Source organism: Ammospiza caudacuta, chromosome 9, assembly GCF_027887145.1.
Source record: "Ammospiza caudacuta isolate bAmmCau1 chromosome 9, bAmmCau1.pri, whole genome shotgun sequence".
Taxonomy (NCBI): Eukaryota; Metazoa; Chordata; class Aves; order Passeriformes; family Passerellidae; genus Ammospiza; species Ammospiza caudacuta.
Genome location: NC_080601.1, coordinates 6,953,488 through 6,970,007, shown reverse-complemented (window position 1 = coordinate 6,970,007; position 16,520 = coordinate 6,953,488). Strand labels below are relative to the sequence as shown.

General features: G+C 45.1%; 1 protein-coding gene across 1 annotated transcript in view; it reads right to left on the bottom strand.

The window, feature by feature from the left end:
• The window catches only part of RNLS (renalase, FAD dependent amine oxidase), a 58,675-nt gene that overhangs the window by 5,514 nt on the left and 36,641 nt on the right, over window positions 1–16,520 (bottom strand). The window contains exon 5 of the mRNA XM_058810809.1: window positions 2,742–2,915. Coding sequence (XP_058666792.1) covers window positions 2,742–2,915 — 174 coding nt within the window. The remainder of the gene's footprint in view (window positions 1–2,741; window positions 2,916–16,520) is intronic.

Below are 16,520 nucleotides of genomic sequence, written 5' to 3'. Positions count from 1 at the left end.
CCGACCTGGTATAAATATGGATGGGGTGTTTGAGGCAGCCAATCCCACAAAGTGTTTAATATTCATGCACGCCACACGGGGAATTCAGCACACGCTTCTGGTGGGCTCTCCCTTACGTAACATCACCTCTGCAGGCAGGCATGGGATTCTGCCCACAGCAGCTGGGATCCTCAGCTGCTGGGAAAAGCCTTCCCTCCTGGAGGCTCATGGTTACACCAGGAATTGAGGCATCAGGGATAATTGCTTTATCAAACCCTGCGTGATGACAGCAACAAGGCCGGTTTGGGTTTCACTGGTGCAACGCCCACGAGTTGGATGTCTCTGCTTTACTGAGTCGAGGCAGGTACTGCCACATCTCACACAAGTGACAAGGACACTCTGGGCTTCCAACAGCCTTTGCTGCTGGCCTTTGAGGGCTGGACTAGCTGCTTTAGGGAGATGTTATATCAGTCCCTCAGCAGAAAGCTCAAGGGATCATAGAATCATAAAATGGACTGAGGATCATCCAGCTCCACACCTCCCGCAGGGAACAACTACCACCTAGTTATTTTCTCTGGATCTCTACTGTTCAAGGCTGTTTATTAAAAACCTACTATTTGAAGAGGCAGTGAGGGTGAGATAAGCCTCCATTTATTGTTGGATACATCAGGTGAAGAAACAACTGGAGAAAGTGATGGCTTTTAGGGAATGATGACTGCCCTGGAAGATCTCAGCTGCCTTACCCAGCAATTCTGCTTGCTCTGAACATTTACTTTTTGGTTGTCACCATCCTCTTCTTCAAATGAGTCCAAATAATCAAGGTTGAAGAATGAAAGAGTGGGAAGGTGATGAGTGGAGTGGAGTTAAAAGGGACAGAGAGGTGCTCCTGTGCCTCCCACTGAAATCTTCTGCAGGACACTTAAAAGCACAGGAAGAAAAATGCAGATGCAAAATACTTGCATATGTGCTAAAAGAAGCATAAAGGAACTTTTTATTCATGTGTTTTCATTGCAGGACTTCACATGTAAATAAATTTCACACTCAACCTCCCTTGCCTGTGCTGTCTAAAGCCTGTCTCCTAGGAAGAGACACACACACACACAATTTGTTCTTCTTGGAAAAATTTGCTCATATAAACAGAACTCTCCCACAATTCAAGGGAAATTTTCAGTGAGAAAGGTATGTGTCAACACTGATGTTCTGGTACTTTCTATGTATTTGTCAACAATATGCCCCAAATAATGTGCTTTGTTCTTGGTTCAATTGCATCTGGAGACAGCAAAGCTGTTTGATAATTCCATCACAGTTCCATATTTGCTGGTTTTGGTGCTGGGGCTTTGAGAGACCACATGTGCAGACAAGTGGGGAAAGTATGGGTGAATTCCTGCTTGACAATGGTAAGGATAATATCAGCAGGTCCTATTAACTATCAGGTATTTTTCATTGAACACAACAATGGAAACAGAATCTCAGATGCAAGAAAATCTCCAGCTGAACGCTGTCAGTAACAAGGAGACAATGCCAGAAGAAAAAAGATCACTCTCTATTATTTGGCTTTCCTTAGGCTCTTTTTTCACATATTCACCTAAGTCCCTGCTGGAGAAAGCACATCAGGGCGTCTGCATCTTTATTTTGGCCAGTCCAGCCATTCTTCTCTTTTGTCAGATCAACAGGCTAAATTCTTACGGTAAACAACAAATTTGTGCTTGCACAGAGGGAGGGAGAATCTCTCCTACAAGGAAAGGCTGAGTGAGCTGGGAGTGTTCTGCCTGGAGAAGGGAAAGCTCTGGAGAGATCTTAGAGCCTCTTCCAGGGCCTAAAGTGGCTCTGGGAGAGCTGGGGAGGGACTGGGGACAAGGGATGGAGGGACAGGACAAGCAGGAATGGGTTCCTAGTGCCAGAGGGCAGGGCTGGATGGGATATTGGGAATTAGGAATTGTTCCCTGGCAGGGTGGGCAGGCCCTGGCACACGGTGCCCAGAGCAGCTGTGGCTGCCCCTGGATCCCTGGCAGTGCCCAAGGCCAGGCTGGATGGTGGAAGTTGTCCCTGCCTATGGCAGGGGGTGGAACTTTGTGTCTTTAAGGTCCCTCACAAGCCAAACCATGCTGGATTCTGTTACTCTGATTGGTCTGCAAGTGTTTTTTCTTGAGCTATTCTATGCTACCCCACTCCTGGCAGGTGAAACACATTTAATAAATAAAACACACACTTCCCCAGCTGCCATCCTCCAGAAAGACAGGAGAAGGGTCTGTCTTGGGGGCATACTCTCCAAGCCCACAAAGCACGTGCAGCCATTTCAGGGGCTCTCCCTGGTCACAAAAGCAGCCTGGCCAACTCTGAACTGGGCTGAGCAGCTCCAATTACCCAAAGTCATTCTTGCTTCCAAGCCTTGAGGAGAGAGCAGGAGCTGGGTGACGGGAGACAAACGGGCGAGTGCACAGACCAGTGTTTAAACAAAGGAACCCCAGCTCTTTCCTGGAATAGCAACATTTTGATGTCTCCAATCCTCTGACACCGGTCTCATAAAGGCAGTAACATAAACCATGTGCTGGGGGCTGATTTTCTGAGGGCCAGCCCGCTCTCATTGTGTGCTTCATTACAGGCCAAAGGCGACATGAAACACCATCCGCCGCGGCCGGGAGTTGAACACTGGAGTTAAACACTGCCTCTGTTCAGAGCAGCAACACTCAATTAAACAGCATTTCTCATGCTCTGCACCCTCCATTGTGGCTGTGTTTAAGGGGAATAATGGGAGCACTGACCTATATTGCGCTTCTTGTTATCGATGGAGATGAAGCGCACACAGGGATTATCGGCGATGTAGCGAGCGGCCCAGGGGACACCAATCCCCGTGCCAGCCTCATAAAACAGTCCCAGGGCATAACGGGATGAGTAGCTCACAGATTCCAGTTGCTGCTTTTGACTTTCATTAATTACTGTGAAAAGAGAGGAAAAATTAAATAAATAAAAAAAGGGAAAAGGAAATCAGACAATCCCTCTCCGCTCAGAACATTAAATATGGGAATGCTGCGGTTAAGCTGATTATTCCTTCCTGAAAATGACCAGACTGCTAAAACTAAGAATTTAATATTAAGCCCAGTGCTTTGTAGTTTTTTTCTGGTTTGGGGGTTTTCCTGTTTTTTTGGTTTTTTTTTCTGGGACACCTCTTCATGAAGTTTTAATGGTGCATTATGTGGAGTGTGTCCCTCCCCCAGCTGCTGGGGGTTCATCACCCAGCTCTCCCTTCTAACTTGAAATTTTGATGATTTTGGTGACTTTTTGCTTCAAATCTTGTCTCAAAGGGTGAATAAACAGCAATAAAATGCTTGGGTTGCCTCAAGGACATCAAGTAAATGGTTCTATGGCTCGACAAGTACCAAAATGATTTCACATATCAACAAAATGAACTCAGAGCCTCTTGAACCTCTGGGGAGAAGAGCCCTGTGACTTCTGTGCTGCAATTCAAATGAATGAAGAAAACCACACTTCAGCCTGCAAAAGGTTTGTAGTGAAGTTCAGCTCCTTCAGCTGAAGGAATTTTAAAGCAGCTTGGAAAATTTCAGAGCAAGCATGAATCCTAATTCCTCCCTACAATTAACTCTTCTATCTTCTAATTACAGCAAGATCTGCTTTTTTGCTGCAATTTTGTAATCTTCATAAAAAGCTGCACAAAGTAGCATTAGCCCCACGGTGAGCATTCAAATACTATTTAATTTCATGCCACAGGGAAATCCACCAGCTTGGCTAATTGTGGAGTTCAGTCCCATGTCTCTCCTCCTGTGACTGGACGGATGTCCAAGGCTCCTGGAGCTGGAGCAGCACATGCAGAGACAACAGCTCAGCTGATGTTGCATGAAGAAAGGAACAGCTCACCCCACAATGGGGCAGGCTCACCAAACTCATGGCACAGGATTGTATCCTGCCAGCTCTCCCAGCTGAGGGGCTCCTGGTGGGCCTCCCCCACCAGCCTGATCTAATGCCCAGCACACCAGAGGATCACAAGTCAGATTCTGTCACAGGCATCTTTATGAAAAATCCTTTCCTTAGGATTTTTCCTCCTGAGAAGCTGTGAGGCCTCAGGAACAAAATGTAAACATTGATTATCTGCTGCTGTGGAATGCAACAGGTGCATCTGTGATTGGCCCATGTTGGTTGTTTCTAATTAATGGCCAATCACAGTCAGCTGGCTCAGACACAGAGCCCAAGCCACAACCCTTTGTTATCTTTCCTTCCTATTCTATTCTTAGCTAGCCTTCTGATGAAACCTTTTCTTCTATTCTTTTAGTATAGTTTTAATTAATATATATCATAAAATAATAAATCAGCCTTCTGAAACATGGAGTCAGATCCTCGTCTCTTCCCCAATCCAAGAGCCCCTGTGAACACCGTCACAAGATTCCACTTCAAATCCCACCAGAAACCCACCCTGAAATGTCCCCAAGGGGAAAAAAACCTGAAAAAACTTGGGGTGTTTTTTCACACATTTTCCCCATAAATTTGCTGGGGAACAGAGAAATTGAGAGAGCAGAAAGAAGCACTGACCAAGGCACAAAACCTGGGGAGAGGAAAGGAGGAGAAACAGGATCTGTAGGTGGTGGTGGAGGACGCAGGACTGGCTGAGCATGAAGGGCTTTGAAGAAGCTCCCTTTGCCTCTCCAGTTCTCCCTCTGAGAAGGAGCTGAGGGGTGCAGCTGCCTCTCACCCTGCACTCAGATCTTCCCAAGAAGGATTTACCCCAAGGTCACTCTGCTTTCTTCCTCCCCTGGGACCCACCCAGGGCTCCTGGGTGCCATGCCAAAGGCCCAGAGCAGCCTGGCACACCCATGGCACGGCTCTGGCTTCCATCCCAAATTTCTGTGCTGCTCAAAGGCTGACCCAGGCTCCTCAGGCCTGTCTCGCCTCCATCCTCTTCCACAGCTTCCCTGCAGCTCCTGCAGCCCTCAGGACAGGGGGATGGATTCACATTCATGGGGATGGATTTCTTGGCTTGGAGGGGAGGCAGGGATTAAGCAGGGCTGTGGGGCAGGAAAGGATGCCAGAAGGAGAGGATCTTGCCCATCCCTCCCTGCTGGAAGTGTTCCCTGGCCTAAATTCCTGAGCTTAATGTGGTGCCAGCACCCAGGAACATCCAGGGCTCTCCTCCAAGCAGCAGCAGAGATTTCCCTGGGGCTTGTCCCAGCTGAGCCAGGGCACAGAGCTGCTGCTGGACACATAAACCCAGCCCAGGGGACAGATCCCACACAGAACCCTTCCTCTGTCCCCTCTCAGGAAGGAGCTGGGCCCAGCTGGGCCCCCAAATGTCCATCACCACTTTCTTACAGCCACCACAAATAACCACACTGCATTGCACATCCTTGCTGTGCTCCAAAAGAATAGAAAAGTCCTATAAGCAAGCAAATGTGGCACTTGCTGCCATGATCTAGCTGAACAGTTAGAACATCGGCTGGACTAGATGATCTTATAGGTCTCTTCCAGTCTTGAAAATTCTGTGATTCTGTGATTCTGTGATTCTGTGAAATGTAAAGTAAAATCCCATCTAGAGCACCACACTTTGTCCAGGTTGCTCTGGCTACTCCTTTTCCCTTGGGGAAAGGAACATAAACAAGACCTCCTCCAAATTCCATGCAATGGAGCTGAGATTCTCTGCTCCTCAGGGTGGGAATCTGCTCCAGGTTTGTTACAGGGAACCCCTGAGCAGGTACAACCTTCACAACACTCAGTGCTGCCGGAGCTGGGGTGGCCAGCTGACTCTGCAGCACCTGGTTTGAGAGCCACCCTGTCCTTATGGAGCTGCCTTCAGGAGGTGTCAGAGGTCACCAGGATGTCTCTGGGGTTGAACAGCCCCACGTTGGGCACCAAAATATTGGAATTAAATCCCAATATTGCCGAATGGAACGTGCCTGGGCTCGTCTGACCCTTGCTGCTTGACCAAGGGTGGCAGCTGTGGTGGCTTCACCTCAGAGACACCTTTGGCTGGCTGGATGTGTGGTGTTTCACTCCAGAGACACCTTTGGCTGGCTGGATGCTGCAGCTGGGTGCTTGGGACAAGTCCAGGCAAGCAGGAGCTCAGGTTTACCTCTGGTGGAAAGGCTTTAGGGGATGGTGAAGGAAAAAGGAGTTGGGTTCTGCTGGAGGGTTTGGATCCAGAGCTTTATTGCTAGCACTCAGGCCTCAGAATGCAGCAACAGCTCCAACAGAACCAAGAACCGCGTGGTTGCAGGGTGTTTTAACCCCAGGGAGAGGGGGAGGGAAGGGGTAGGGATGCCACCAACCAGGTAAGGGGGGCGAAGTCTCAGGGAACAAATGACACCTGGATGGCCCAACGTCCCTCCAGGACTGAGAGGCATCTTTTGAACTTTGCTGATTACACAGCCCCTTTCTGGAATGCCAAGATTGAGGGACAGCACTCAGCAGGGGCAAGGGAGGGGATGGGAGAGGTTGTTGGCACACCTAGGGAAAGAACCAGGATAACTGAAACAGGAGATTACACCACACTGCAACAAGGATGGATGCTGGATAGCTGGATTGAGGATAAACTGAGATTTTTTCAGGTGTAAACAGGCCCCTGAAGGTGGTGCTTGGCCAGGGGATGATGGGGAAGTGCAGGATGGAAGGAGACCAGCCCAGCTGGGCAGGCCAGGACAGCAGAGAAGAGGGAAGGGAGGCAGCTCCAGAGCTGAGACCTCGCAGACCCAAGGGCTGTAACCAGCCAGGGCAGCTCATTCTCATGGCCAGGGAAGGAACAGCTTGGGGAAGAAGTGACTTTTCCAAGCCTTGGGGAGATGGATAACAGCCAGGCTGAGGACGGGCTGCAGTGCCCAGCACCTGCAGGTGTTTGGGGACAGTGACAGGCTGCTCACCTGGTGACATATGAACCCCAGAGGAGCTCACACAGGATCCTTGAGGCTGGAAAATCCCTGCCAGCCCATGGAGCCCATCCTGTGCCCAGTGCCCACCTTGTCCCCAGCCCAGAGCACTGAGTGCCACCTCCAGCCCTTCCTGGGACACCTGCAGGATGGGGACTCCAAAGCTCCTGCCAAGGTCTGAGCACCCTTTCTGTGAAAAAAGGCTCCTGCAGACCCAGCCCTGCCCTGTCCCAGGCTAAGCCAGAGCTGGGAGGGAACCTGCAGACTGGCAGCAGGAGGGCCCTGGAGCCCTGGCCAGGCTCAGGGCAGCTGTCCCAGGTCACTGGGGCCACATCAGGACATCCTTGGGCATGGGGATCCCCCAGCACCCCATCCCAGGGCTGCTCCCCTGGGGCTGCCTGGGGTTCTCTGTGCCCCAGCTGTGCCTCTGGTCTCTTTCTGACCACACCAAAAACCAGAACTGACTAAAACCCATCATCCCCAGCAGTCAGAGTTACACCCCAAAATTTGAAAGTTCATTAATTCAATTACTGACATGTGTTTGCCAACTAATTTCCTTCGCTACTGCTTAGGTTCTTAAAAAAAAGGTCTGTGGTTCACTGAGTTCTGAGCAGCTGTGCATTTACCAAATGGAGGAAGTTTTTATAGCTTGAGAAGACAGGCAAGAAAGTGACGTCAAATTTGAAATCCAGCAGCTACAAAAAAAGCTGAGCTATGTGCAAAAACAAAGCTAAGAGTTGTAGGATTGAGGTTTTTCCCCTGCTCCATCCATTATGCATTTCAGCAAGGCCAACAAGTTGATCTAAGGACATGGAGAGAACCTTCATTTTGAATTTCCATACTTTTATTGGTTCAAATGAAAACCAGACTGTTGTTTTAATGCTGGGTATGAAACCACAAAATAACTATTAACTTTTCCCCTTCCAACAAAAACGGTTACGATGATTTTAATAACATTTTGGAAATAAAAAACAACAAAACAACCCAAGCTTTCAGAACACAGTATTGCCCAGCATAGAGCCATAGTGATATTTTTAAAGCAATGCATGAAGACATGAAAATCTTGTATTTTCCACTGCAAGACTCAGCTCCAGCTGCACTGTGAGCCACTGAAGTGAGTGTCCTCTGGAGATTTCATCACATCAAAGCAAGGGCCATGTATACTTTATTTGCTGTTTCTGCAGACACTGACAGCAGAGTGGATTACTTATCTGTAACACTCAATAAATACAGCCAGGGCCTTTTATCTGCTGTTCCAGGGCTTTAATGTCACCTCGCTGCCTCGCTGGTGCTGTGGGAAGGAGAGGACACAGAGATGCCACCAGGGCCAAGGCTGGAGCTGGCAGGCTGGGAGCATGGCACCGTGCCATGCAGGAGGGAGCCCAGCCTCCCACACAGAGCCAGGGAGGCAAAAATAAACCCAGCTGTGCTAAAACAGCCTGGAACTGACTGGGCTCATCAAGGTTTCACCCTGGGCTCTTTGCTCTTTTCTGCCAGAAAGCGCAGGAGGAGGTTGCAACATCACGGAATCACAGACTGGTTTGTGTTGGAAGGGACCTTAAAAATCATCTCTGCCATGGCAGGGACACCTTCCACTATCCCAAGCTCCATCCAGCCTGGCCTTGGGCACTGCCAGGGATCCAGGGGCAGCCACAGCTGTGCCAGGGCCTGCCCACCCTGCTAGGAACAATTCCTAATTCCCAATATCCCATCCTTCCCTGCCCTCTGGCAGTGGGCAGACACCCTGCTCTGCAGAGAGGCACAGCTGCATCCCTCACCACCAGCTCCTGGCAATTCTCACAGAATCCAGCAAGGACTGGGCTCCCTGCTGCACCTTTGGGCAAGAACCACCAAGGCTCAGTGCAGGACTCAGGGGGCTGAAACCACGTCAGAACTGCAGGGAACACCAGATGCTGCCATGTGAGAGGTATTTAAAACACCACTTGTTTTGGAAAGTTTCACTATTGCTAATTCAGCACGGCTAAAAGCTTGTGGGGACCGTGTCCCCATGAAGTCACCCCATGACATCAGAGCTCAGCTGGCACGCCAGGAGCCAGCTCCTGCATGACCCCAAGGGTGTGTGGGCAAATTTGGGCAAAGAAACCAAGATCCTGCTTTAAAGGCTTCCAGGGATGAGAGGGAAAAGCCTCATTTTGTCTCACCAGCTGAGTGGCAGAGGGGATTTTGCATCCTGACAATCAGCAGCTCCAAAAAAGGGTGACAAACAGCCAGAACTATCTTCTGCTTTAGTGCACAGCAGCCACTGCCTAGAATGCTCAAAATCACTTATTAAGGTATTGCCAAGGTGACTAAATCTAGAGCTAATAGACATGACCAGCCACCAAAGCAGTAAGGATAAAAAAAACCCCTTTGGCAGTACTTGAAGGAATGAAAGTGCTGTAAAAACTGCAAAATATGAGGATGCTGGACTTTTTACTTCAGGAGAAGATGGCTCTTTTTCAACTTAACTTCTTTCACTTCTTAAAATTTCTTATTCTAATAATTCCATTTTGATGGGAATAGCATTAGGGCCTGGCTTGAACTTTGTGACTTTGTCACTGCCTAGCCACCCTGCAGCTTCCTCCACCTTCTTCATTTCTTCTCCCATTTTATTTCAGTGACCACCTGCCTCTCTCACAGCTATGCCCTCAACAACCCCACCACTGACCCTGTGCCCCAAGAGGTTTTGTGGCTTCCTTATCCTGCTTTGCTTAAGATTTTAGTTGCAGCAAATCCCCACACATCACCCAGACCCTGCTGGTGGCAGGGCATCTGTGAGTGCCCAGTGACCACCACCGCTCTGAAAGCTGAAAAGGAAACTGTGGTTAAACGGCTGCAAAGATATTTTCAGCTCAGGTATCAGGCTGAGATTCACCCAGCAGAATGGACAGCTCAGATGGTATCTGCAGGGACAGTTTAATGTCACAGCTCTGCTCAGGAGGTGACTTGGGCTGGCGCGTTATCACAGCATTCATGCACACACAAAGCCTGCTTGGATGGGCACCTCTCCTTGCCCAGCAGGGACCTCTCCTGCTGCTCTCCAGAGGCAGGAGCTGCTGCCCTGAGCTCTGCAGCTGTGTGGGGACAGAGGACAGGCCCTGCAGGCCAGGCCCTCAGCAGTGGCCATGCCACTGGCCCTGTGCCACCACCGCGCTGGCCGCAGCCCATTCCTGCTGCTGCTCTGCGTGGGAGGGAGCAGAGGTTATGAGAAAGGCTCCACTTCTAATCCAGCTTCCTTATCAAACAGCTCAGAAGTTTGTTGGGTTGTTTTTTTTTTATTTTTAAAAAGGCAGTGTAACAGTTAAAGCCGGCCATGGCTATGTCTGCACTGAAATGGTCACTAAATGCAGTTATTGCTGTGATATTCTTCCCACTGCTGGAATAATCCTGCTCACCTCTGTGCGTGTGTGTGCAACAAAAAGGATTAATTACTAAATAATTACTTCAAATCACAGCAGCCCTGGCTCACTTGGCACAAAGCTTTGTTATCTCAAGTCTGTGGCACATGAAGGAAAGGCACATTTAGAAATATAGATGATGTAAAGGAAGAGATGCTGGGGGAGAAAAAGGCAGCACAACTGAGTTTTTTTTATGAAGTTCTTATTTTGAGAACTAAGCTTGGGTAACTGTCCATCAGCTGCTCTGGATGAGATGATTAGGAATTCACAGAATCACAGGAGAGGTGGGGCTGAAGGGACCTCTGGAGATGATCCAGTGCAGACAGGGTCACCTGGAGCAGGTGACACAGCAGCACCTCCAGGTGAGACTGGGATGAATCCAGAGAGGGAGACCCCACACCTTCCCTGGGCAGCTCTTCCACCCTCATGGAAAAAAGTTCTGCCTCCTGTTGAGGTGGAACTCCCTCTGTTTATGGCCATTGTTCCTTGTCCTCAGCATCTCACTCGGTATTAAACTAAAACCTTGCATTTTCACAAGAAACATTTCCATTCATCTTCTGCTCAACCACACGAGTTCAAGTTCTGAACCACCAGAGAAATGGAACTGCTCCTTTCCTAGAACAGGGGGCAAAGCTGGCACAGGGGCTGCGAGCCACCCACTCCTGTCTCCTGGAGGATGGGAAAAAAAAAATAAAAAAGAAAAAAGGAGGGATGAGGAAGTAGGGGAGAAACTCAGTGGCATCTTCGCCAAACACTTCAATGCTCAACTCATACTTAAAAAAACATAACAACAAAACAGCTCCGATCTCCAAAGCAATCATATTTTTGTTACTTTTAATAGACAATTCAATTTTTAAATCTGGCAAAGCAATAATATTTTTTGTTGCTTTTAACAGACAATTCAATTTTCAAATTTGGCAAACCACTATCCCTCATCCCCAATTCCATATTTTTACCCTGCATTACACACAGCTCCACACTGCTCTCTCCACCCAGCATGCTCACTCTCAGGTGGGTTTAATGCACATGCTGACATCACATTCACATTTCCTTGTGTGTGTATTCATGAAAAAAATAACTTTTCAGCCTGGTTATTGGGAGGGCTGAGCTGTGAGGGCAGAGGCTGAATCTCAACCCAAAATCTGGTCGTGCAATGCCCACACACCACAGCATGGAAATGCAGCTCCCTGTGGGTTATTGCAGCCATGGTTTTGATCCAAAATTAATGACAAGTTGAAAATGTGAACCTCTGCTAAGCTTCCACCCTGGGAAGAACAGGATGTGACATTTATAAGCAAGCAGAACTAAAGGAGAAGACAATAACTGAGTGTTTCTCACCACCCAAACCCTTCCTGTGGTTACAGCACAACCTGCCTGGGGAAAGGAAGCCAGTCCTGTCATGGTTCTAAATGCCCACATTTCAGAAATTTCTTCCAGTTTGGTTTGGCTGTGCAGCCTCCAGTACAGAGTAACTCCTTCCAGCAAGGAATTAAGAACCCCAGAATTTTCCAGGAGATTTTGGGCATGCCTGGAAATTAGATTCACTCAGAAAGAACCCTGAGAAATTAGTCAATAAAGCTCAAATAAAAAATAAAGGCTCAAATAAAAAATAAAATGCATGTGTACACTCCAGTTCCTGCTTTGTAAGCATTCAGAGGGAGATGCTGATGATACACATGGCAGATTAGCAGGACTGCAAATCTATTTCCATACAAAACCACATTTTTAGTGTGTTATTCTCACAGAGCCCACTAATTCCTGTAGCTGGATGTTGACAGAAACCAAAGACATCTTAAGAAAATCTGATTTATTCAGGGATCTCTACATAGATGTAAGACCTTACCTTCGAGGTAAGAGACTTGGAAAAGCCTGGCTATAAAAAATAAAGCTCATTGTCACATTTCCCCCGGATTAATCTGCAAATTAATTTGCAGAAGTTACTCTGTAACTTGATGTAGGAAGGAAGCTCCTCTAAGTCCTCTGTAATGACAGGGCACAGCAGGAAGATGAAACTGGATTAATTTGCAAATTAAGCTTCCTTCCTACATCAAGTTCCAAAGTACTCCACGCAGTTCTGGTACTCTCTGGTGCCAAAACGTAAAAGCTCATTACTTACATAATCACCATCATAAAACATTTAGCAAATAACTTCTTCACCTACTGTACACACAGCATTGAGCTGAATAATAAAGCCAGGAGGATTTATTTTCTTTAAATATTCCACCAGTTGCTGAAATAGCATTAAAAGCTTTTCAAGGCAACCAAGCAAGAGGTTGGATTATTGCTCCGCGCTGTGACTCAGGCAGAAGAAACACATCAATAAATTGAATTAGATCTGCCTGATGTTTGTGGTTTCTGTAGGGCTGGGACACAGCAACTGGGATTCTCCCACAAGGTCCCAGGGAAGGCAGACTCCTGGAAACCCTTCCCTGTTTCCCCTGGAACACCTTCCCCCGTAAAGCAATACCAGGCAGTGCAGTGCAGCTCCACAATATCAGACTCCAAAGCTATTTCCATTTAAATAAGAACTGGAGGAAAATGCTTTCAGGCATTAATTATTGAGGAAGGATTCAGCTGGCCTCTGGAAATTTCCACTTAAGAGGAGATATTAACATATTTTCTTCACTTTTTAAAGTGCATCTGGTTCCTTACCAGGAGGATGCACAAGGAAGGAGTACAGGGTAGAGCTGTGCACATAAAAAGTCAAAGAAATTGCATTTAACTTTGAAAAGAACCCCCTTGGGGTGACTTGTAGGGGATTTTCCCCCCCATTCAGGCCAGACTAGTAACTTTCAGTACTACCTCTAGTTGGACCTCTGCTTTTGGAAAGGCAGAGCTGGAGAGGAAGGCACAGCCAAGAAGGGTTTTGCTGCCATCCCCTCCTCCCTGGCTGTCCAGCTGTGCTTCCCATGAGGATTTTACTGCTAAGGAAAGGCTGTGTTAAATACTGAAGGGTCTGTCTGCTGCCTCACTTAGTTAAGAAAAATGCTTGCTGGGGAGCTGAATGACCTTGCACATCTGTAGGGAATTTCTGGATGTCTGTCCTACTGCTCATTCTCAGCATTAAGCTTTGTTTTCTCAATTCATCATAAACAGCCTCCCCTTTTTTGATATTATTAATGACTGTGAGCTTCTATCTGTCACACAATTTAGCTGAAATGCTTCCAGGCTGCTTCTCCTCCTTCCAGGGGTTTGGCCTGGAGTTGTCTCTGTATTTTACCATCCTCAGATGGGTCCTCTACCAGCTCTGCTCATTTCCATCCCCTCCTGAGCAGAACCTCAGTGATGCTGATGGGGATTTTGCAATACCTTGAAGTACTGGGGCAAATCTTAGACCATCCTCTTCCTGTTCGGAATCCTATTGTTTATATATTTTTATATTTTTATATATTTTATACATAAAAATAAATAAAAATATTTGTAAATATATTTATATATGTAAATATATAAATATTATTTATTCCTATATTTATTTATTCCCCAGATCCTCCCTTTTGATCAGGCTTAGACAAAAAATTAACAAATTAAGAGTAAGACAAGTCTTGAATGGTTTTTTTTGTTGTTGTTTTGTAAGCATTGTATTTTACCATCTGTATTTTACAGATTCTCTAAAATACAGATGTCTCTGTATTTTACCATCCTCAGATGGGTCCTCTACCAGCTCTGCTCATTTCCATCCCCTCCTGAGCAGAACCTCAGTGATGCTGATGGGGATTTTGCAATACCTTGAAGTACTGGGGCAAATCTTAGACCATCCTCTTCCTGTTCAGATTCCTATTATTTATATATTAATATATTAATATATTAATTTATTAATTTATTTCTATATAAATATAAAATAATATTTATTTATATAAATATATAAACAAATATATAAATATTATGTATTATATATAAAATATTTATATGTGTATTATATATTTATATTATATATAAATAAATATATAAATATTATTTATTCCTATGTTTATATATGCCCCAGATCCTCCCTTTGGAACTAGTTTAGACAAAAAATTAACAAATTAGGAGTAGGACAAGTCTTGAATGCTTTTTTGGTTACTTAACAGTAAGACATTTATGGTCTCTTCAGATAGATGCATCAAAAAGGTGTTTGATGGTTTATAATGTTCTGTGCTTGAATTAAAACCTGATTAGTAAATTTGCAATACCTTGAAGTAAGTTGGACACCTCACTTCTCCAAGAGATGCAAGCCATGATGGTACAAAAAAACCCAGAATTTAGTATGGATTTCTTTCATTAAATCTGCAAAGAATGATCCCCTTTATGGAGGTGATTCCTGACAGGAAATACCTTATCAGCTGTCCAATCTATCCTGCTTCCACCACAGGAAACCACAGAGCAGTATGAAAGCAAAGAAAGGGGAAAAAAATGCTGCACAAAACAAATCCCAAAGAGAAAAGGGGTTTGAAAAGGGGTTTCTTAGTGTGAAAGGCTGGGAGAGCTGGGATTGTTCAGCTGGAGAGGAGAAGCTTTGGGGTGACCAAATTGTGACCTTCCAGTGCTTGGAGGAGCCAACAAAAAAGGAGGAGACTCATTACAAGCGCCTGGACAAGGGGGAATGGCTTCAAACTGGAATAAAGCAGGGCTGGATGGGATATTGGGAATTAGGAATTGTTCCCTGGCAGGGTGGGCAGGCCCTGGCACAGCTGTGGCTGCCCCTGGATCCCTGGCAGTGCCCAAGGCCAGGCTGGAGCAGCCTGGGACAGTGCGAGGTGTCCCTGCCATGGCAGGGGTGGCACTGGGTGGGCTTTGAGGTCCTTTCCAACCCATGATTCTATTCCTGAAGCCCCCAGGAGGGCAGAGCTGCAGCAAGAATATTTTTCCCCATCTGATGAAGTTCTGTGCCCTCTCTTGGATGGGTGAGCTGAAACCTCACTAAATACCAAATCCCACTGCTCATTCATTCCACCTGCTGTGGAATGTGTCTAAGACAAAAGGATCAGGATGACAAAGTCACCAGTGAGAAAGGGGGAAAGGCACTGACACAGGGACATGCCAGTGGTGCTAGAAAATTCATGACAAATCACACACAAATATTTGCAATATAAAAAAAAAACAAACCCTAAATTATATTTGGAGGAAGTCTGTGATTTTCTACTGTTGGGAGAAATCTCATCACGACCTGAAACACTGAATCCATTTAAATGTAATTTAAACTCCCAATGTGGCTTTCAAGCTTCCAGAGGCATACAAATGATGTCAGAGGGTAAATTCTCATCCTGCTAAGACAGAGCCAAGAGAACTCAGTCTGGTTGGTCAACACCTGTAAGACAAGCAGGAGGGAGGGGCAGCAAGTTTAAAGGGAAGAAAAAGGGGGAAAAGGCAGAGAGGTGACACAAGGCAAAGACACTCATTTCCCTCCTCATCACCAGAGAAAACAAAGATTTGCTTCATACAATCCACCACAACTCTGTCTGTGCAAACACAGGGCTCCACTACCTGGCACTAGCAGCTTTTTGTGATTATCTTTCTATATATTTATATATCTATATAAAAATCATATAGATATATATTTATATTTATATTTATATTTATATTTATATTTATATTTATATTTATATTTATATTTATATTTATATTTATATTTATATTTATAATATATACAAACACAGAACATTTATATATTATATACACAAATTAAAAATTATTTTTATATATATATATATATATACACAGAACTCCACTGCCTGGCACTAGAAGCTTTTTGTGATTATATTTATATATTTTATATTAATATATATTTATATATAATATATATAAAAACAGAACATTTATACACATAAATAAACACATTTTATATATATATATATATACAAACACAGAACTCCACTACCTGGCACTAGAAGCTTTTTGTGATTGTCGTTATATATAATCATACATATATATGATTATATATAAAGATTTATATATAATCACATATATTTTTTAAAATAAAAATATATAATATATACATCTATATATTTATATATAGTATATATACAAACACAGAACATTTATATATTATATATATAAATAAATATATATTTTAATATATTATATATATATATATACACATACAAACTCAGAACTCCACCACCTGGCACTAGAAGCTTTTTGTGATTGTCGTTATATATAGTCATACATATATATGATTATATATAAAGATTTATATATAATCACATATATAAATATATTATAATATATAATCTCATATATATATTATAATATATAATCACATATCTATATATAAATACATATATATCTATATAGATATATC